Raw genomic sequence first — 23,118 nt, forward strand, 5'->3', positions numbered from 1 at the left:
GCTCCAAGCGGACGCCCACGGTCGACGTTAGCTGGTCATGTAGTTGCATGACCGTACGCTGCACCACCGACTGGTGCCGGATTGGCTCCTTCAAGCGGGTCTGCACCTATGACGTGGTCCCAACAGATGGTTTGTCAACAATCCACAAGATGGCATCAAGCAGGGTTCCCACATTCAGACAAATGACAACTAAAAACACTACTAACCCTCGACGTTTCGTTCGACGGTAACCGCAGGCAATCCTGCACCTGCTCCAAGCGGACGCCCACGGTCGACGTTAGCTGGTCATGTAGTTGCATGACCGTACGCTCCAGCACCGACTGGTGTTGTATTTTTTTTGCCAAGCGGGTCTGCACCTATGACGTGGTCCCAACAGATGGTTTGTCAACAATCCACAAGATGGCATCAAGCAGGGTTCCCACATTCAGACAAATGACAACTAAAAACACTACTAACCCTCGACGTTTCGTTCGACGATAACCGCAGGCAATCCTGCACCTGCTCCAAGCGGACGCCCACGGTCGACGTTAGCTGGTCATGTAGTTGCATGACCGTACGCTGCACCACCGACTGGTGCCGGATTGGCTCCTTCAAGCGGGTCTGCACCTATGACGTGGTCCCAACAGATGGTTTGTCAACAATCCACAAGATGGCATCAAGCAGGGTTCCCACATTCAGACAAATGACAACTAAAAACACTACTAACCCTCGACGTTTCGTTCGACGGTAACCGCAGGCAATCCTGCACCTGCTCCAAGCGGACGCCCACGGTCGACGTTAGCTGGTCATGTAGTTGCATGACCGTACGCTGCACCACCGACTGGTGCCGGATTGGCTCCTTCAAGCGGGTCTGCACCTATGACGTGGTCCCAACAGATGGTTTGTCAACAATCCACAAGATGGCATCAAGCAGGGTTCCCACATTCAGACAAATGACAACTAAAAACACTACTAACCCTCGACGTTTCGTTCGACGGTAACCGCAGGCAATCCTGCACCTGCTCCAAGCGGACGCCCACGGTCGACGTTAGCTGGTCATGTAGTTGCATGACCGTACGCTCCAGCACCGACTGGTGTTGTATTTTTTTTGCCAAGCGGGTCTGCACCTATGACGTGGTCCCAACAGATGGTTTGTCAACAATCCACAAGATGGCATCAAGCAGGGTTCCCACATTCAGACAAATGACAACTAAAAACACTACTAACCCTAGACGTTTTGTTCGACGGTAACCGCAGGCAATCCAGCACCTGCTCCAAACGGACGCCCACGGTCGACATTGACTGATGTTGTCGCATCACTGTTTGGATTAAATTCCTTAAACAAGAACCTGAGTTCCGTCTTGTGGCTGGCGTGGAGAGCAGCAAACCTGCGCTGCAACGTGGTCACCATCCTGCGAACCTGAGAACGTCAGATGGCGTCATTTTTCCAGTCCATAGTAGGTCATCAATCAAGCAGGGTTCCCACATTCAGACAAATGACAACTAAAAACACTACTAACCCTCGACGTTTCGTTCGACGGTAACCGCAGGCAATCCTGCACCTGCTCCAAGCGGACGCCCACGGTCGACGTTAGCTGGTCATGTAGTTGCATGACCGTACGCTCCAGCACCGACTGGTGTTGTATTTTTTTTGCCAAGCGGGTCTGCACCTATGACGTGGTCCCAACAGATGGTTTGTCAACAATCCACAAGATGGCATCAAGCAGGGTTCCCACATTCAGACAAATGACAACTAAAAACACTACTAACCCTCGACGTTTCGTTCGACGGTAACCGCAGGCAATCCTGCACCTGCTCCAAGCGGACGCCCACGGTCGACGTTAGCTGGTCATGTAGTTGCATGACCGTACGCTGCACCACCGACTGGTGCCGGATTGGCTCCTTCAAGCGGGTCTGCACCTATGACGTGGTCCCAACAGATGGTTTGTCAACAATCCACAAGATGGCATCAAGCAGGGTTCCCACATTCAGACAAATGACAACTAAAAACACTACTAACCCTCGACGTTTCGTTCGACGGTAACCGCAGGCAATCCTGCACCTGCTCCAAGCGGACGCCCACGGTCGACGTTAGCTGGTCATGTAGTTGCATGACCGTACGCTGCACCACCGACTGGTGCCGGATTGGCTCCTTCAAGCGGGTCTGCACCTATGACGTGGTCCCAACAGATGGTTTGTCAACAATCCACAAGATGGCATCAAGCAGGGTTCCCACATTCAGACAAATGACAACTAAAAACACTACTAACCCTCGACGTTTCGTTCGACGGTAACCGCAGGCAATCCTGCACCTGCTCCAAGCGGACGCCCACGGTCGACGTTAGCTGGTCATGTAGTTGCATGACCGTACGCTCCAGCACCGACTGGTGTTGTATTTTTTTTGCCAAGCGGGTCTGCACCTATGACGTGGTCCCAACAGATGGTTTGTCAACAATCCACAAGATGGCATCAAGCAGGGTTCCCACATTCAGACAAATGACAACTAAAAACACTACTAACCCTCGACGTTTCGTTCGACGATAACCGCAGGCAATCCTGCACCTGCTCCAAGCGGACGCCCACGGTCGACGTTAGCTGGTCATGTAGTTGCATGACCGTACGCTGCACCACCGACTGGTGCCGGATTGGCTCCTTCAAGCGGGTCTGCACCTATGACGTGGTCCCAACAGATGGTTTGTCAACAATCCACAAGATGGCATCAAGCAGGGTTCCCACATTCAGACAAATGACAACTAAAAACACTACTAACCCTCGACGTTTCGTTCGACGGTAACCGCAGGCAATCCTGCACCTGCTCCAAGCGGACGCCCACGGTCGACGTTAGCTGGTCATGTAGTTGCATGACCGTACGCTGCACCACCGACTGGTGCCGGATTGGCTCCTTCAAGCGGGTCTGCACCTATGACGTGGTCCCAACAGATGGTTTGTCAACAATCCACAAGATGGCATCAAGCAGGGTTCCCACATTCAGACAAATGACAACTAAAAACACTACTAACCCTCGACGTTTCGTTCGACGGTAACCGCAGGCAATCCTGCACCTGCTCCAAGCGGACGCCCACGGTCGACGTTAGCTGGTCATGTAGTTGCATGACCGTACGCTCCAGCACCGACTGGTGTTGTATTTTTTTTGCCAAGCGGGTCTGCACCTATGACGTGGTCCCAACAGATGGTTTGTCAACAATCCACAAGATGGCATCAAGCAGGGTTCCCACATTCAGACAAATGACAACTAAAAACACTACTAACCCTCGACGTTTCGTTCGACGGTAACCGCAGGCAATCCTGCACCTGCTCCAAGCGGACGCCCACGGTCGACGTTAGCTGGTCATGTAGTTGCATGACCGTACGCTGCACCACCGACTGGTGCCGGATTGGCTCCTTCAAGCGGGTCTGCACCTATGACGTGGTCCCAACAGATGGTTTGTCAACAATCCACAAGATGGCATCAAGCAGGGTTCCCACATTCAGACAAATGACAACTAAAAACACTACTAACCCTCGACGTTTCGTTCGACGGTAACCGCAGGCAATCCTGCACCTGCTCCAAGCGGACGCCCACGGTCGACGTTAGCTGGTCATGTAGTTGCATGACCGTACGCTCCAGCACCGACTGGTGTTGTATTTTTTTTGCCAAGCGGGTCTGCACCTATGACGTGGTCCCAACAGATGGTTTGTCAACAATCCACAAGATGGCATCAAGCAGGGTTCCCACATTCAGACAAATGACAACTAAAAACACTACTAACCCTCGACGTTTCGTTCGACGGTAACCGCAGGCAATCCTGCACCTGCTCCAAGCGGACGCCCACGGTCGACGTTAGCTGGTCATGTAGTTGCATGACCGTACGCTGCACCACCGACTGGTGCCGGATTGGCTCCTTCAAGCGGGTCTGCACCTATGACGTGGTCCCAACAGATGGTTTGTCAACAATCCACAAGATGGCATCAAGCAGGGTTCCCACATTCAGACAAATGACAACTAAAAACACTACTAACCCTCGACGTTTCGTTCGACGGTAACCGCAGGCAATCCTGCACCTGCTCCAAGCGGACGCCCACGGTCGACGTTAGCTGGTCATGTAGTTGCATGACCGTACGCTGCACCACCGACTGGTGCCGGATTGGCTCCTTCAAGCGGGTCTGCACCTATGACGTGGTCCCAACAGATGGTTTGTCAACAATCCACAAGATGGCATCAAGCAGGGTTCCCACATTCAGACAAATGACAACTAAAAACACTACTAACCCTCGACGTTTCGTTCGACGGTAACCGCAGGCAATCCTGCACCTGCTCCAAGCGGACGCCCACGGTCGACGTTAGCTGGTCATGTAGTTGCATGACCGTACGCTACACCACCGACTGGTGCCGGATTGGCTCCTTCAAGCGGGTCTGCACCTATGACGTGGTCCCAACAGATGGTTTGTCAACAATCCACAAGATGGCATCAAGCAGGGTTCCCACATTCAGACAAATGACAACTAAAAACACTACTAACCCTCGACGTTTCGTGAGACGGTAACCGCAGGCAATCCTGCACCTGCTCTAAGCGGACGCCCACGGTCTCCGTTAGCTGGTGATGTAGTTGCATCACCGTACGCTCCAGCACCGACTGGTGTTCAATTTTCTTTGCCAAGCGGGTCTGCACCTATGACGTGGTCCCAACAGATGGTTTGTCAGCAATCCACAAGATGGCATCGAGCAGGGCCTTACCTCAGCCACGGTCGACATTAACTGTCCTTGTTGTTGCACCATCTTACGCTCTACTCTTGAAACTCTTCAAAAAAACTTTAGGGCCTCCAGCCGATTATATTGGACTGGATTCCGGGTCCATGGTTACGTTCACCGCCTTGATGAGCTGCTCACACATGACGGCGACCTCCATGGTCCAAGTCGCAGCCGAGTGCTCAAACTTCATCTGCAGCTGCGATAGGGTTAGGGTTTGACGCGCCAACTCTTCGGTCTTCTCAGAAAGCATCTAATGGCACATTAGGACATGGACTAGAAACAAAATCTCATCCTCATCCTCTCTGGGCAACGTCCAAGACTGCTGCTGCTGCTGCTGCTGCTGCCTTGAAGCATAACGGTGACTTCCATAACTTTTGTTGACTGCTCCTGCCTTGAAGCCATTGCGGGAAATATCCGTGACTCGTCCAAGGTCCACGTGAGGATTGCCGGTCGAAATTTAAACGCTTCCACTTCTTCTTCGTCTTCTCCTAGCGGTTTTGTTGGCAGTTTGCAAACAACTTCGTGGCTGTTTCAAATGAGCCACGCGAATGTCAATGGCTGTTACAGCGCATCTCTCTAGCAGTGTGCCGCAGCAACGCAAACAGTGTCCTCGACTGTGTGAAGAAGGTGTGAAGTTATGTGATATGTGTCATGTTTCATTTATTTTTTTATTATTATTTTATTTATGTTATTTTTTTTTTTTAATTATTATTAATAAAGCAACATACTTCACAATGTATCACTACGACTAACCAGGATGGATGATTGATCTTGCAATTTAGTCAAATGACATTTAAAAAAAGTAATACATAATATAATTTTATTTGTACCATAAAAAAGACAACAATTGAGAAAAGCATTGATAATAATCCGATTTAATTGTTATTACAACATTAATGGTGATAATAATAAGAATCCAAATGACAAGAAAGACAAGGCACCACTAAAACACTATCTTGATAACGCTAAACCTGAAGAAAGTTTTTTGAAGAATATTCTCGAACTGATTCCAAAACAAAAACCTTCATTTTGAGCTCCACAAAAGCATCTAAATCCAGCACCAAAGTTCCTCATATTTTTCCAATGGTATTTATAGTTTTTTTATTTTTACAGGGGAAATGACACTGGTTGTGTTAAATGTGTATACAGACAGAATGGGTCAAAAAATGAGGACAATGAAACACATGTTTTTCTGTTTGAAATGAAGTGTAGTAAAATTCGAAATAAATGTTCAAATGGAGATGTACTTTTGGTCTGCCTGGCCCCTGATTTGAATCAAATTGTGGAAAATGGACTAACATTGCATCATTGTCCAATGAAACCATATCGTAACGTACATTTGATGATATACAGGCCGAATTTTTGGAATGACTGATACTATGAAATGATGAATGCATTTTGAGGGGTATTGGGGGGTCATTGTGGGCGGGCGGGGCTGAAGGGCGGAGCAGACGGCGGGCGGGCGGCTCTCGTCACCCTCTTCGTCCTCTTGGCCACAGACAGATGTTAGCGAGTTAGCCTAGCCGCGCTGAATATCTGCAGGATACCCAGAAAAAAGCCACACAGGGAGGGCCGGGGAGAACATGCAAACACCACAGTGAAATGTCTGTCAGCGCCCACCAATGCCTCCCATTTGAAATGGATTGGACCTCTTGTAGACAATGAGATTTAAAAAAATCCATTTTTTCCACCCTCTGGCCAAGGTGGACCTTCCCACCAGTGTGTTTATCATTGGTAGACGTCCAAATTCATTTGAAGTGGGAGGCCTCAAGCTATTTGCTAAGACATCAATAATCGAATACCGATCTTCTTTAACATGCCCCACACTTGCCATGTGGATCCAAGGATCAACAATCGAACACCGATACACACATTCAATCCAAACTCGTTGTGCATTCTCAACATTCAACCATTAATAAATCAAACACTAGTATGTCACACACACACACACACACACACACACATATATATATATATATATATATATATATATATATATATATATATATATATAATCACCAGTCTGCAAACCTTTCACATCACTTACACTGAACATGTACTTTGTATATTATATCACCCAAGTCTTGTATACGTTATATACATTCCACACTTATCTTGAGACCCATAATTCCTTCTTCCTAGCTGTCCAAGAAACCTGAAAGAGCTCAAAACCTAAGTACTAAATCAAGTTAATTAAAAGACGAGCAAGCTTTAAAAAAATCCTTATATGAAAATTCCTTTGTATCTGATCCCCCCCCCCCCCCAATATTCAAATTAATGCCCACTTTGGTCTGAGAGAGAGAGAAAGAGAGAGTTAACAAAACGTCTTTTTAATTTTATTTTTTATTTTTACCGCGATGTTGAAGTGTGTTACTGTCAACACAATTTTTGAACTCTTCAATTTATAAACAAGCAACCAAAATGTACGGATCGTATTTAAAGTCTGATACCTTTTTGGTGCACGTCATCAAAATTGAGAATATATAGATAATCGGACATAGGCCCTGTCGTCATTATCACAACACAAAAGCCTACTTGTCATCACACGCAGAAACTGCGTGTGACGAAATTGATGGTGCTTCTCCATAAGCTACGTTTAATCGGCAAAAGACCTAATAAGTGTAAGTTACGGACTTGTAATTTGTCATTCCGCTGTTGTTGTGGGCTGTTGTAGCCCACCTTGGACTATCCTCTTCAATCTGCTGCTGGGTTGTGATAATGACGACAGGGCCTATGTCCGATTATTATTATTATTATTATTATTATTGAGGATACAGGTCGCTTACCTCTCGCTTACCTCTCACTGTCTTCCACTTACCTTTCCTCAGTCAGCTAGTAGGAGGCAGATCACCAACCAAACATCTGTTCATACACCGCAGAGGGGAATGTGTGTTATGTTAGCGCGAGTTTAGATTTCTGATGGATGTGGGGAAGATATCTCATTAAATGGTATCGCTAAACATCGTAATTATACTTGTTTAAGAGGGGCAATGTTGTGATACTATTTGCACGTTAAATTTAAGATAAAGCCCCTACGGCGTACAACTGTGAACCTGTCTCAAATCTGGCGAGAAATTAAACAACCGCATAAAAGTATTTTTATTTTGAAAAACGGAGTATTTTTAAGGTGAACGCAATAAGCTTCCTGTATGTCGCGAGAATGTGGACTGTGCGTCAGTGAAAGAACGTGAGTACATTCCATTCATAATAACTCTAAAGTTGGCTATTTTTATCTTTGTGTTGTACGTGCGCCGCAGTTGCAATGTTGCCCTAGTCATGGCTCTAGTAGTTAATGTATTGACGACATGGCCTCCATGTCTGGTCAGCGTTTGGCTTTGAAGTATGGTCATTTTCTCCTTGCAATTGATTTTTCTCTCTCTTTTTTTGCGTTTTGTGGGACGTTCATTCGGCTTTAGCAGCATTTTAACCTGAAACTTTTTTATAGGCGTGATTGACGTCAAATTAAATGTTAGCATTCCGGACGTCCGCGTGAGACTTAAGTATTGTTCAAAGTGGCGACAATTAAAAAAAAGTTAATTCGTTCCAACCCTCTGAAAAAACACCAAAAACAGGATATTGTATTGGAAAAAAATGTTTTTAATTCGCCATCTATCAACAAAGAAACACATAACTAGTGGTTTAATATTACTAAAATGTCTTTAATAGTACTAAAATTATACGGATTTCGAAGGGGGAAGCGATAGAGAGACGGACAGAGAGAGGGGGGAGTTAATTCTTTCCCACTCTCTGAAAAAACACCAAAAACAGGATATCGGATTGGAAAAAAAAGTTTTATTTCTTCTAATTCGCCATCTATTAACAAAGTAACACATATCTAGTGTTTTAATAGTGATAACATGTGTTTAATAGAAGTAAAATTGGGCGGTGTTGTGTGCACAAGTATATTTCATTACCCAGAAAGCCCTCTTTTTGCCCGCGCATGCGCGTTGTGCGTTTCCTTGTCGAACAAAGGCAAGCCGCCACGTGGGGGACGCCATTTTACAAGTCGAACGCCGTCTCTAGCAGTCGCAGAATGTAAGTGTCTTGTAATTGATTGTTTTTCTCCGTTTTGGCGTATTCTTGCACGCTTATTTGGCGATAGTATTTTGCTGAAACTAGTTTATTATAACTATTCATTGTGACCCTTCGTCGAAATTGTTGAAATAAATGTTAACGTTCCAAACCCCGTAAGACTCAAGTTTTGTTCAAAGTGGCGACTATTGGCTCGTTTATTTACTTATATTAGACGTTTTAAAGAAATTCCGTTTTGTTTGGTTGGTCTTTTTCCTTGTGGTATTGGGTACAACTTTTTGCGACTATGGTCAGTGTCACCTGTAATTTTTTTCAAAGTAAAAACTACCGCAGTTCAAATAGTTATGGAAAAAAGCTGTTAAGTCTACAGGTGCTTCGGCAGTCCCTTAATCAACCTCACGTGTGGACCCCATCTTTGAATTCGTCTCAAGCTGTCGTCTAATGCAAATTCATGTGTTCAAAGTGGCGAATATTAGATGTTTTATTCACTCATATTAGACGTAGGTGTCCTTTCAAAGACATTTCGTTTGGTTGCTGTTTTTCCTTGTCGTGGTATTAGGTGCTGTTATGAATTATTTATTATAAAAAGTAACTTAAAAGTTTGAGCCATATTTGAAATCTCTTACTGAAGTTTAGTGCCTGTTACTATCTGATCATGGGGTTGGTAGGGTTAGGATAGGCGATAAGTCCTTCACAGCGGTCCGCAATAAATAATTGGTAGAAAATTATTGCAGTATATTTATTGCCATTGGCCATTTAGGCTAAGGTCATATGGTCTCTTGCTGCCACCTTGTGGCTATTTAGGCACAGGTCCCTTGTCGTGGTATTGGGTGCAACTTTTTGTGACAATGCTCACTGTGAACATTTGAATTTGAAATATTTTTTGGAGGGTTTATTTAATTCTTGTTGATAAAGGTTTAAAGAGTGACATTGTTAATTTTAATTTGTAAGATTTTCAAATGTTGGTGTGCCTTGTAATTTTTTCAAAGTAAAAAGTACCGCAGCTCTAAATAGGATGGTAAACACGGTTTGTTTACAGGTTCTTCTACCGACCCTTAATCACGTCACCTATGGGTCCAACTGACGACGTGTGACGACATGCACTCCCAGAATGCATCACATATCAAAGAATGCATAATGTATCCCACAATGCAACGTGTGGATGCCATCGTTGAAGTCGTCAAAAGTAAGTTACTTCTTGTAATATGAAGACCCGAATAATCGTATGCCTACGATTATTTTTTCAACTCAAATTTTCGCATGCCTACGATTCTTATTCGGGTGCCTACGATTATTAATTTTTGCCTCAATTAAGTCTGTGCAGCAGCAACATTGTTCTATGTCATTAACTTTCTACGTGTAAAGCACACGTGCTGTTTTTACTAACGTACTAGTACTAGTAAGAACGTGCAATTGCCACTGGTAGAGTTGCAATATACATAATTACAATGTCATACCTGTCAACCTGGGCCAATTCCTCCCCGTATTAATGATTGGAATTCCCCGTATTAAGCAATAGAAAACCGTACAAATGCAACGCGGCACATATTTACTCACATAGGGTGCACGTAAAAGTGTTATGGTCGCGCCGCGTTGTCGTGACGCGACCGTGAATGTATTCGAACCCAAGCGCTATGACTCATAGTTGCTTAAATAACGAAACAGGAAATGATTTAATCATTTCCTGTTTCGTGTGAAAGGGGAATGCGTGTGCGCATAGTATGTAATCGATCATCATGACTTTAATTTGTAGCTAATTGTGGAATTTAAACATATTATTTTGTTTCATGCTACTAGTAAACTGTTGATTAAAATAATAATATTGTCCTTGTTATGATTTTATAATAAATATTCCATCATAGCTTTAATTCTATGCATTGAATCTGTTTAGACACTAATTATCTCGTGCCTACTAATATTCATTATTTTTGAAATTTTCCACTGCCTACTATTATTCCGGTGCCTACTATTATTAATTCATTTGGAATTTTCCACTCCCTACTATTATTCCAGTGCCTACTATTATTCGGGTCTTCATAGTAATTGATTAGTGTTAGGGTAAGGGTTAACCCTCGTGTGGTTCCCTTGCGGCCATTTTGGCTAAGCTCGTGTGTTCCACTTGTGGCCCTCTTGTTGCCATTCTGGCTCAACTCCTGGCAATTTTGGTTCAGCTCGTGTGTTCCACTTGTGGCCCTCTTGTTGCCATTCTGGCTCAACTCCTGGCAATTTTGGTTCAGCTCGTGTGGTCCCTTTGCCGCCATTTTGGCTCAGTTCGTGTGGTCACCTTTCTTCCCCCTTGTGGCCATTTTGGCTCTGTTTGTGTGCTCCCCTTGCGGCCACTTTGGCTCAAATCGTGGTCACCTTATTTCCCCCTTGTGGCAATTTTGGCTCAGTTTGTGTGGTCACCTTGCTTCCCTTTGCGGCCATTTTGGCTCAGTTCATGTGCTCACATTTTTCCCCCTTGTGGCCATTTTGGCTTAGCTCGTGTGGTCCCCTTGTGGCCATTTTGGCTCAGTTTGTGTGGTCACCTTATTTCCCTCTTGTGGCCATTTTGGCTCAACTCGTGTGGTCCCCTTGTAGCCATTTTGGCTCAGCTCGTGTGGTCCCCTTGTGGCCATTTTGGCTCCGCTCGTATAGTTCCCTTGTGGCAATTTTGGCTCCGCTCTTGTGGTCCCCTTTCTACCCCCTTGTGGCCATTTTGGCTAGGCTCGTGTGGTCTTGCGGCCATTTTGGCTCAGCTCGAATGGTTTCCTTGCGGGCATTTTGGCTCAAGTCGTATGGTTTCCTTGCGGCCATTTTGGCTCAAGTCGTATGGTTCCCTTGCGGCCATTTTGGCTCAAGACGTATGGTCCCCTTGTGGCCATTTGGCTCAGCTCGTATGGTTCCCTTGCGGCCAATTTGGCTAAGTTCGTGTGGCTACCCCCCCCCCCCTTGTGGCCATTTTGGCTCAGCCCGTGTGGTCCCGCTGTGGCCATTTTGGCTCAGTTCGTGTGGTTACCTTATTTCCCTCTTGTGGCCATTTTGGCTCAATTATAGAGTTCCTTTGTGGCCATTTTAGCTCAGCTTGTGTGGTCCCCTTGCTGTCCCTTTCTGGCCACTTTGGCTTAGTTCGTGTGGTCACCTTGCTTCCCTCTTGTGGCCATTTTGGCCCTGCTCTTGTGGTCCCTTTGTGGCCATTTTGTCTCAACTCATGTGGTCCATTTGTGGCCATTTTAGCTCAGTGCTTGGTCCCTTTGTAGCCATTTTTGCTCAGCGCTTGGTCCCTTTGTGGCCATTTTGGCTCGGCTCGTGTGGTCCCCTGGCTGCCTCCTTGTGGCCATTTTGGCTAGGCTCGTGTGGTCTTGTGGCCATTTTGGCTCAGCTCGTACGTATGGTTTCCTTGCGGCCATTTTGGCTCAACTCGTATGGTTTTCTTGCGGCCATTATGGCTAGGCTTGTGTGGTCTTGTGGCCATTTTGGCTAGGCTTGTGTGGTCTTGTGGCCATTTTGGCTCAGTTCGTATGGTTTCCTTGCGGGCATTTTGGCTCAAGTCGTATGGTTTCCTTGCGGCCATTTTGGCTCAAGTCGTATGGTTCCCTTGCGGCCATTTTGGCACAGCTTGTGTGGTCCCCTTGTGGCCATTTGGCTCAGCTTGTATGGTTCCCTTGCGGCATATTTGGCTAAGTTCGTGTGGTTACCTTATTTCCCTCTTGTGGCCATTTTGGCTCAGCGCTTGGTCCCTTTGTGGCCATTTTGGCTCAGCGCTTGGTCCCTTTGTGGCCATTTTGGCTCGGCTCGTGTGGCCCCCAGGCTGCCCCCTTGTGTAGTCTTGTGGCCATTTTGGCTCGGCTCGTGTGGTCCCCTGGCTGCCCCCTTGTGTAGTCTTGTCGCCATTTTGGCTCAGCTCGTACGTATGGTTTCCTTGCGGCCATTTTGGCTCAACTCGTATGGATTTCTTGCGGCCATTTTGGCTAGGCTTGTGTGGTCTTGTGGCCATTTTGGCTCAGCTCGTATGGTTTCCTTGCAGCCATTTTGGCTCAAGTCGTATGGTTTCTTTGCGGCCATTTTGGCTCAAGTCGTATGGTTCCCTTGCGGCCATTTTGGCACAGCTCGTGTGGTCCCCTTGTGGCCATTTGGCCCAGCTTGTATGGTTCCCTTGCGGCCAATTTGGCATCCCAGAATGCATCACATATCCCAGAATGCATCACATATCCCAGAATGCATTGCGTATCCCAGAATCCAACGTGTGGACGCCATCTTTCAAGTTGTCAAAAGTAAAGTTCTTCTAATTGATTAATGTTGCCCTGCTGCCCCCTTGTGGCCATTTTGGCTCAGCTCGTATGGTCCCTTTGCTGCCCCCGTGTGGCCATTTTGGCTCCGCTCGTGTGGTCCCCTTCCCCCTTGTGGCCATTTTGGCTCAACTCATATGGTTCTTTGCGGCCATTTTGACTCAGCTCGTGTGGTCCCTTTGCTGCCCCCTTGTTGCCATTATGGCTCAGCTTGTATGGTTCCCTTGCGGCCATTTTGGCTCAGCTCGTGTGGTCCCCTTGCTGCTCTCTTCTGGCCACTTTGGCTCATTTCGTGTAGTCACCTTGCTTCCCTCTTGTGGCCATTTTGGCTCAGCTCATATGGTCCATTTGTGGCCATTTTTTCTCAGCTCGTGTGGTCCCTTTGTGGCCATTTTGGCTCAGCGCGTGTCGTCCCCTGGCTGCCCCGTTGTGGTCATTTTGGCTTAGCTCATGTGGTCACCTCACCACCCCCTTGTGGACATTTTGGCTTAGCTTGTGTAGTCACCTTGCTGCCCCCTTGTGGCCATTTTGGCCCAGCTCGTGTGGTATGCTGCCCCCTTGTGGCCATTCTGGCTCAGTTTGTGTGGCCCCCTTGCTGCAGCAAACGAACATTGTTTTTGCCCTCCCACGTCAATTGGATCGGGAGTCTAGCACCCTCTAACCGCATCAAAGAAGCTTGTTATGACTTGATTTGAATGACAATGCATGGGAACGTCGCCCCTACCAAGATGGCCGACCGGAGGGCATTTACTAGGTAGGGCGCCAGAAATGTTTCTTCATATCGAACGGGGGAGGGTGGCCGGTTTTATAAACATGCCATTTATTCCCCGCCGCCCGCCCACGCCCGATGGCTTGGACGTCTCTGGCTGTCAAATGAGTCTTTAGAATTGTTTTTTTTTTTTTTTTTCCTGAGAGGAATCCTTCTGCCAATAATAATTGCGTCAAGTACATTTTTGAAAGGATAAAAAGGAAGAAGGAAAAAGCCCTGATTCGGTGTCATTTAAAAATGTAAACACGAAGGCAAAAAAAATAAAGTCACCTGAGAAAATGACGCAGACGAGACCAAGCATGACGATCCACGTGAGCGACCAGTCGAGGGATTGACGACGAGCGGGCTTTGTCCTGCTTGAAGTGCAAGAAGAGCGTTTGACACCGCCCCCTCCTTCTCATCATCATCATCATCATCATCATCATCATCATCATCATCATCAGGAGGAGGAAGAAGAGGCCAAACGGGTCCTGTAGCGCCCTCTAACGGATGAGCACCGGAAGTGCCAGCATTAGGTGGACGTGTTTTGATTGACGGCTCGACGGTGGTTTGTTGTTGACACTTTTCTGGAGAAAACATTTTTCATGTTCGAAAGAAAAACGGGGAAGGGGGAAAACCACGTTTTTGGCAAGGAATGGCCAATTTATCTCATAATCATATTTATTTCATAAAGGGGAGCAATTCTTCAGAATCCACACCAAAAAAAAAGTTCATTCCCATTACCGATTTGATTCATTTTTCAGTGTATTTACAGAATGTGCGTGGCTACATACGTGCAGGAGGAAATAGAAAAATCAAGTTTTTTTTTTTAGCCTTCAAATGCGAGGAGGTCAGGGGGCGGGGCTTCACCGGCACTGTCGGATCTCCTGGTAAGGCGAGCGGTACAGGCAGTAATGCTGAACCACAAAGAGCACGTCGAAGCAAACCGAGAAGAGACCCAAGCCGAACTTGGTGGGGTCGCCGAAGATCAGCTGCCATTCGTCTGCGGAAGAAAAAAAAGAAAAGAAAGAAAAACAGACTAAAATCATCCAAAACGGGCAAGCATCTGACTCCAAATTGGACGTCCCACGCCAACAGCGGTTGAGAAATGAGTTTGAGTTTGATTGATTGAAGCAGATTTTGATGCAATTTCATGAATGGGAACGTTGCCCCATCCAACATGGCCGTTGGAAGACTTCAGATGAAGTCGTAAGTCGCTCGCTACTCAACTGAACTGACTTTGGCGCCAGGCGTCCAATCAAGCGGTGTCCAATCACATGAGTATTTGACTCGATAAAACAAGGGCATTGTCGTCGTATACAAAAAGTACAGAGGTAGCTAGCACTGGTTATGAAATGAATTGGATCCGGCGGAAGTGGTTTGGCAACTTGTTGAATTTGAAATGAAGGTCTAAGCCAGTGGATTCGAATTCTAATGCTCGATGACATACCTCCTCCTCCGTCCGTGTGCGCCAGTTTGGATTTTAGGTTATTGTTCCTGAAACAATAACCTGAGCTCCGTCTTCTGCCTGGAGTGGACAGCAGTAAACCTGCGTTTCAACGTCAACACCATCCTGCGAACCTGAGAACGTCAGATGGCGTCATTTTTCCAGTCCATAGTAGGTCATCAATCAAGCAGGGTTCCCACATTCAGACAAATGACAACTAAAAACACTACTAACCCACGACGTTTCGTGAGACGGTAACCGCAGGCAATCCAGCACGTGCTCTAAGCGGACGCCCACGGTCGACGTTAGCTGGTGATGTTGTCGCATCACCGTACGCTGCACCACCGACTGGTGCTGGATTCGCTCCTCCAAGCGGGTCTGCACCTATGACGTGGTCCCAACAGATGGTTTGTCAGCAATCCACAAGACGGCATCGAGCAGGGCCTTACCACAGCCGAGTGCTCAAATTTAGTCCGCAGCTCGTCGCAATGATGGACGGCTCGCTAATGACCAATAGGACATTTGATTCATTCATTTTGTTGTAGCTGTTTCATTTGGATATAGTATTACCACTGTAGGAGTAAAACTATGGTTGTTAACTCGATGACAATGAACAAAAGGTTTACTGTCTGAGTTTGTTCGACGGGACCAGACGGAGTTAAGGAATTAGGGATAGGTGCTAAAACTGCACGTCTAAGACTAGCGATAGCGAACTGGTTTGACTTCTCGATTCCGAGCGCAGAAGCGCCAACTCTTCGGTCTTCTCAGAAAGCATCTAATGGCACATTAGGACATGGACTAGAAACAAAATCTCATCCTCATCTTCTCTGGGCAATGTTAAAGGTTCATTCCAATTTGGTATCTTGACAGTGGACATAAAAACCCACCTGTTCTAAATCCTCCTGTGTCTTCGCCAATTGAACCTGCAGCCTTTCTGTTTCTGCCTGTGACATAAAGACAACATCATACATGTCAAGTGATACATTTTCCCAGTGTTTTATACCTTTTGTAATCATTTTAAATGGTGTACGCCGTATAACAACTTTTGTGCGAGAAAAAAATGGTTTTTAAAAAAGGGCCGTTATTTGTAAAAAACGCCAGCCCTTATTTTGAAAATGTGCTGCAGTTTCACTCCAAGCCAGCTAGGGTGTCCCGAGCAATGTGTTCATGAACATGTGGTCCAATGCAGGTGCTGTTGCCCGCCCGCCCGCATGAGCCAAAAGAGGATGAGACAGTTGAATCAAGCATCACCTGGAGCAAAGTCACAAGGTCGCCCACATATTCTTCTTTGACCTCCTCGACCTTGGCCCGTGTGAACGGCAATGACAATATGGTGCCGCTGGCAAACTCGTCGGTCTTCATTAGGCTCAATTCAGCCGAGCCGTCCAGCGAGGGAGAGTCGGACGACAGCACCAACTCATACCTGCGGAACAAAACGAAAGAGAAAAATACTTGTTGGGGTGCACATTCCTTAGGAGATGAAACAAAAGGAGGAGAAGCTAGGGTACCTGGACTCGCTGGAACTCTGTTTGCTCCCACATTTCCCAAAAGCCTTCATCAGCGCTTCAGGAAATGAGCCGAATTGCGCATGAAGGCCATACCTCTCTTTCAAACTGCACACAAAAATAAAATCAAGGTGTTTTAAAATGACACACTGAATGGAATGCAATGCTGGTCAATTCTTCCCAGACAGACCTCGGGAAGTCCTCTTGGCAAAGACGGCAGGCAAACAGGAAAGAACGATCCGTGTCATCGGCTAATGTAACAAGGAGATCCTTAAAGCAAAAAGAAAAGGTCAATCAATAGACACATTGCTTACCACTCCCAGAAAGCCAACACACATTTTATGTCCAAGAAGAATTCTAATTTTATTTGCAAAATGTTTGAGTAATGATTAAAAATAAATAATAATGATACAGTACAGACGCTCCCCTACTTACGAACATTCGACTTACGAACAACGGTACATACGAACATGTCTGCAAATTGCGTTTATGTCGAAAAATGTGAGTCACTTCGATTTTGTATTGCGCGCCTTTTTCCGAGTAGTGCTTCTTTCCGCCGCTAATACCGACGACGCCTGGCGCTGAGAGCGCTCGGCTCACCCAGCATCCACCTTCCTCTGCCCAGTTCGTTGCAGTGCGCAAGTTGCGCAAGTGCGTGACATATCTCCAGTGCGCAAAGAACCTTTTTCATTTTTATCATGAAATATCTCGTGCAGCCATTATTCAATATGGTTGGTGAAAAGCGAAAGGCTTCTAGTGAAGGAGATGCAAGCCATTTCATTTGAAACCAGTGGCAATAATAACGAAGCTTGATGCGCGTGAGAAAGTGGTGAGCGTTGCACGGGAATACAACTTGAATCGTTCCACCGACCGTCAGTACCATTTATAAACAGAAAGATGGAGCAGCAGGACCCAAATATTGAACGTTGCACAAAGTTTGCAAATCAATTGAATGATGCCATACAGTGCTACCGCATCATTTATGATGAAAAAAAGAAGAAAACGGTGCAATCGTCGTTAGCTCGCTTCTTTCGGCCACTTTCTAATACATACATTTCTCTCTATACAGTAGTGTACATATTCTCTTCATTTTATTAAATGTTTTTTTTTTCAGTACAAACCAATGCGTGTTACTTATACAAGCCTTAAACATACAAATGCACTTATATTTACCTTCAATATACTTATATCGGCCTTAAAGATAAATGATAATACAAAATATAGCACTGAATCAACTTACCAACTATTTCAACTTATGAACAACCGCTCGGAACCTAACTCCTTCGTTCGTAAGTAGGGGAGCGTCTGTACATGCTATTTCCATGTGTAACACAAATTTGGCCACAAGACATCGATGGTTTAAATTGAGGTTGCAATGTCACTCATTCTCAACAATGAAGACTTTTCTCATGGCACTTTTATTTAACATGAAGACAGTAAAGCACAGGATTTTTGATAGATTTGAAAAAAAAATGCTGTACTCACGTGTTTTTGAGGATCACTTGTGCTCGGCTGAAGTCCCATGGTGATGCGGAGTTGTTTTGTTCTGTAAGTATAAAGGACTGTTTTCAGGGTTGATACAAGCAACTTCTGCAGACATGTAGACATTTTGAAATTGGCATCGAATTGACCAGCCACAAATGTTAAATGTGTCAGTATTTTGTTGTCTACTAATACCTTTGACTAGAATTAGACTAGACAAAGAATTCTTAACGGTTAAATAGTCCAAGAAATTGAAAGGTTACCGAGTTTCTGCGTGTGATGACAAGTAGGCTTTTGTGTTGTGGTAATGACGACATGGCCTATGGCCGATTATTATTATGATTATTATTATTATTAATGATTGGAATCCCCCGTATTAAGCAATAGAAAAGCGTACAAATGCAACGCGGCACATATTTACTCACATACTAGGGTGCACGTAAAAGTGTTATGGTCGCGCCGCGTTGTCGTGACGCGACCGTGAATGTATTCGGACCCATAGCTCCTTAAATAACGAAACAGGAAATGATTTCATCATTTCCTGTTTCGTGTGAAAGGGGAATGCGTGTGTGCATATCATGCTTAAAGCATGACAATATTAGCAGTTGACGATGGCGTTTTCGTCTGCTACCAGTGACCGAGACGATCCGGATTACAGCCGAAATGCGTCAAACGAGATCCGTTTTACAAAAAACGTACTTAAAAAAAAATCCCGTACAAAAGTTGTTATACGGCGTACACAATTTGAAATGATCAAAAAACGTATAAAATAAGGGGAAAACGTATAAGTTGACAGGTATGCGGGGAATAGTCACCGCCATTACTTAGACACAGAATTCTTAACGGTAAAATAGCCCCGGGGACTAAATTGACAGGTCAAAACTTGACTATCTTTGCTAAAACAACAATAAGGACCTCAACAAGTATGCTTTTTTTTCCGATTACCTGTCGTTGCAGCCTTGAGACCTAACGGTGACTTCCATAACTTTTGTGGACTGCTCCTGACTTGACGCCATTGCGGGAAAAATGTGTGACTCGTCCAAGGTCCACGTGAGAAATGCCAGTTGAAATTTAAGCGCTTCCACTTCTTCTTCGTCTTCTTCTTCTTCTTCTTCTTCTTCTTCTTCTTCTTCTTCTTCTTCTTCTTCTTCTTCTTCTTCTTCGTGTTTCTCTTCTTTGTCTCCTCCTAGCGGTTTTGTTGGGAGTTTGCAAACAAGTTCACAATGTATCACTACGACTAACCAGAATGGATGATTGATCTTGCAATTTAGTCAAATGACATTGAAAAAGTAATACACAATAATACTATGTATTTATTTGTACCATAAAAAAGACAACAATTGAGAAAAGCATTGATAATAATCCGATTTTATTGTTATTACAACATTAATGATAATAATAATAAGAAGAATCCAAATGACAAGAAAGACAAGGCACGACTAAAACACTACCTTGATAACGCTAAACCTGAAGAAAGTTTGGCTCTGATCCGGATAGTCTCGGTCGGTCACTGGTAGCAGACAAAAACATGATTGTCGATTGCTAATGGTGTCAGGCTTTGAGCCTGACATGCACCCGCGCGTCAGTCACTACTGCCCTTTTCACTATAGAAATATAGACAGTGTCAGTAAGCAATGTACATAGACAGTAGTCAAGGTGAATAATGTGGTTTTATTTGTGTGTTTTTTGTGTGTGTCGGTCTGTTGTGGTGTGGATCTTTCACTCTCACAGTGGAACATTTTTGCTCCGTGTCTAACTTTTCCGCCAGCCCTTATTTTGAAAATGTGCTGCAGTTTTACTCCAAGACAGCTAGGATGTCCCGAGCAATGTGTTCATAAACATGTGTGTCAGGCCCCAGACGAGATTGGTGGCTGGTTGCGCCCGCCACCCAACCACAGGTCCTGCCTCTAATGCAGGGCTGTCAAAGTCATTTGGCATGGTGGGCCACATACGGCGGCCTAGGGAGATGTCAAGTGGGCCGGACCATTAAAATGATACCATGCTCTGCTATAAATAACCCAAATATCATGTCTTTCCTTTGTTTTGGTGTAAAGAAGCACAAGAACATTAGGAAAATATGGAAATGGAATGAACTATCCTTTCATGAAACATCTCATATTTCCTTAGATAAATGTGCAATTGACTTTTATCATTCACAAATAGGCATTGCAACGGATCCCACTGATTGTACAAAGGCACAAAACTTGAATTGGTACTGAAAAATATAGTCATGCACTTTAAGATTAAAAGAGACTTTTAATGAAAGGAATTTTTAAACCACTTACACATACGCATATAAAATCAAAATGTAATCTTTGCGTGCACTTTACAAACTAAGGAGAGTGATTTGAAATGTGTAATGAAGAAAGTTTCTGTCTCAGTGATGCAGCTTGTCTTCTACTCTGATGGAAAGAGTGCGCCCCTTAGCGGATAATCCGTGAATTGCAGCGAATTCAAAATATGAATTCCATGTCTTTGATGCATTTTTTCCACTTTCAAATGATCCTGCGGGCCTGATCGAACCTCCTTGGGGGCCGGTTCCGGCCCGCGGGCCGTAAATTTGACACCCCTGCCTCTAATGACTCGAGGGCTGCCAGGTGTGAGTCATTAGCCAGTGAGGAGTATTTAAGGCCACCAAGAACAGGACCACACTGCGGGATCGTCTGATCTGCTCACAGTGAGGTACGTACCTGCTTGTATTTTCTCGCCTGCCTTCGTTGATTTAAGACCTCTTGTTTTGCTCCCAGGATTCCGACTACGCTCGGCCTCCACGACCACGGATACGCCTAACGACACGCCGACGCCATCCCGACGCCATCCCCACGCCATCCCCTCTGGTGCCTGGCCTTTCACTTGGATCATTCTAATCAAGATTGGAGAAGCAGACTCCCAGCCCTCGCCTGCTTTGGGCTCTTCCACCCCCAATCAAAACAGCACGATCCTCTAACATGGACCCCGCGGGCGCAGGCCAGGCCCCCTCCGACCCAATTTGGCAGGTGGTGGAACAGCATACCCAAGCTATTGCGTACCTCTGTTCTAAGGTATCGAGCATGGCTGAGACCCCTGGATGACATACGAGCACTACTCAATTCTTTGCCTCATTCACCAAGTGCACAGCTAACCCCAGCCGCTCCCCTGGTAACACCGATATCGCCGCAACAGGGACCTAAGGCCCCCCTACGGTGGAGATCTCGGCGCATGCCGGCGCTTCCTGGTTCAATGGCAGTTGGTGTTTGAACAACCGAGCCTCACCCACACCTCGGACCGAGCCAAGATCGCTTACCTGATCGGCTGCCTTCGTGATGAGGCCCTAGCCTGGGCGAGCGCCGAATGGGAGAGGGGCTCCCGCATTTGTACCTCCTACGACTTATTGACCGCAGAGATGCGAAAGATCTTCGACCAGCCGGTGGGCGCTTAAGAGCTCTCAGACAAGGCGTCCGGAGCGTGGCAAAAGACTGGGTCGAATTCCGCATCTTAGCCGCCGAGAGTGCCTTTAATGACTCCGCCCTCCCTCCACGACGGCTGAATGTGGAGATGCGGGAGGAGCTGGCGATCCGAGAGGAACCAGGGTCCCTCGACGCGCTCGTGGAATTGGCCATCCGGATCGACAGCCAACTAGAAAGACAACGAGGGCAGCGGCAAGGTGACTCGCAGGTGGTCGCCATGCTTGGACTTCGGAGGAACGTGACCCCCGATCATAACAATGTGGTACAATGCAGGTGCTGTTGCCCGCCCGCCTGCATGAGCCAAAAGAGGATGAGACAGTTGAATCACGCATCACCTGGAGCAAAGTCACGAGGTCCCCCACGTATTTATTGACCTGCTCGACCGTGGCCCGTGTGAGCGTCAAAGATAATTTGGTGATGCAGAACAACTCGTCGGTCTCCACTATGCTCAATTGGGCTGAGCCGTCCAGCGAGGGAGAGTCGGACGAGAGCACCAAGTCATACCTGCGGAAGAAAACAAAAGAGAAAAAGACTTGTTGGGGTGCACATTCCTTAGGAGATGAAACAAAAGGAGGAGAACCTAGGGTACCTGGACTCGCTGGAACTCTGCGCGCTCCCACATTTCTCAAAATACTTGATCAGGGCTTCAGGAAATGACTCGAATTGAGCTTGAAGGCCATACCTCGCTTTTAAACTGCACACAAAAATCAAATCAAGGTGTTTTAAAATGACACACTGAATGGAATGGAATGCAATGCTGGTCAATTCTTCCCAGACAGACCTCGGGAGTCCTCTTGGCAAAGACAGCAGGAAAACATGAACGAATGATCCGTCACATCCACCAATGTCACAATGAGATCCTTTAACCAAAAAGAACAATGTTAATGAACATGTGGTACAATGCAGGTGCTGTTGCCCACCCGCCCGCATGAGCCAAAAGAGGATGAGACAGTTGAATCACGCATCACCTGGAGCAAAGTCACAAAGTCCCCCACGTAATCTTCGTGGACTTGCTCGACCGGGGCCCGTGTGAGCGGCAATGACAATATGGTGACGATGGCAACCTCGTTGGTCATCATTAGGCTCAATTGGGCTGAGCCGTCCAGCGAGGGAGAGTCGGATGACAGCACCAAGTCATACCTGCGGAACAAAACGAAAGAGAAAAAGACTTGTTGGGGTGCACATTCCTTAGGAGATGAAACAAAAGGAGGAGAAGCTAGGGTACCTGGACTCGCTGGAACTCTGCTCGCTCCTACATTTCCCAAAAGCATTCATCAGTGCTTCAGGAAATGAGCCGAATTGAGCATGAAGGAGATACCTCGCTTTGAAACTGCACACAAAAATCAAATCAAGGTGTTTTAAAATGACACACTGAATGGAATGGAATGCAATGCTGGTCAATTCTTCCCAGACAGACCTCGGGAAGTCCTCTTGGCAAAGACGGCAGGAAAACATGAACGA

The 23,118-nt window shown here is 46.1% G+C and overlaps 1 protein-coding gene and 1 long non-coding RNA gene across 6 annotated transcripts; one reads left to right on the top strand and one right to left on the bottom strand.

Moving 5' to 3' along the window:
- Positions 1-6,988: 6,988 nt before the first annotated feature.
- On the bottom strand, positions 6,989-22,137 carry LOC144078788 (uncharacterized). 4 transcript variants are annotated; one of them, XR_013301320.1, is made up of 12 exons: positions 21,495-22,137; positions 19,157-19,397; positions 18,215-18,275; positions 16,920-16,999; positions 16,733-16,837; positions 16,476-16,647; positions 16,112-16,168; positions 15,459-15,608; positions 15,228-15,358; positions 14,648-14,780; positions 14,069-14,280; positions 6,989-7,591 (listed from the first exon to the last, which is right to left on the bottom strand). XR_013301320.1 is itself a non-coding variant. In XM_077607149.1 (10 exons), exons 1-9 carry the CDS (start codon positions 21,874-21,876, stop codon positions 15,266-15,268), a joined length of 1,341 nt encoding a protein of 446 aa, XP_077463275.1. In that variant the 5' UTR covers positions 21,877-22,137; the 3' UTR covers positions 14,441-14,780; positions 15,228-15,265. The 4 variants fall into 4 exon arrangements, 2 of the variants coding, with proteins under 2 accessions (XP_077463275.1, XP_077463276.1); XR_013301319.1 differs by having other exon boundaries at positions 14,069-14,364; XM_077607149.1 differs by lacking the exons at positions 6,989-7,591; positions 14,069-14,280 and having other exon boundaries at positions 14,441-14,780.
- Positions 7,789-16,893, top strand: LOC144078789 (uncharacterized). 2 transcript variants are annotated; one of them, XR_013301322.1, is made up of 3 exons: positions 7,789-7,916; positions 9,801-9,947; positions 16,414-16,893. It is a non-coding gene; the product is annotated as an uncharacterized LOC144078789 (long non-coding RNA). The 2 variants fall into 2 exon arrangements; XR_013301321.1 differs by lacking the exon at positions 7,789-7,916 and adding an exon at positions 8,657-8,764.
- Positions 22,138-23,118: the final 981 nt, after the last annotated feature.

This window comes from Stigmatopora argus, chromosome 8, assembly GCF_051989625.1.
Source record: "Stigmatopora argus isolate UIUO_Sarg chromosome 8, RoL_Sarg_1.0, whole genome shotgun sequence".
Classification (NCBI taxonomy): domain Eukaryota; kingdom Metazoa; phylum Chordata; class Actinopteri; order Syngnathiformes; family Syngnathidae; genus Stigmatopora; species Stigmatopora argus.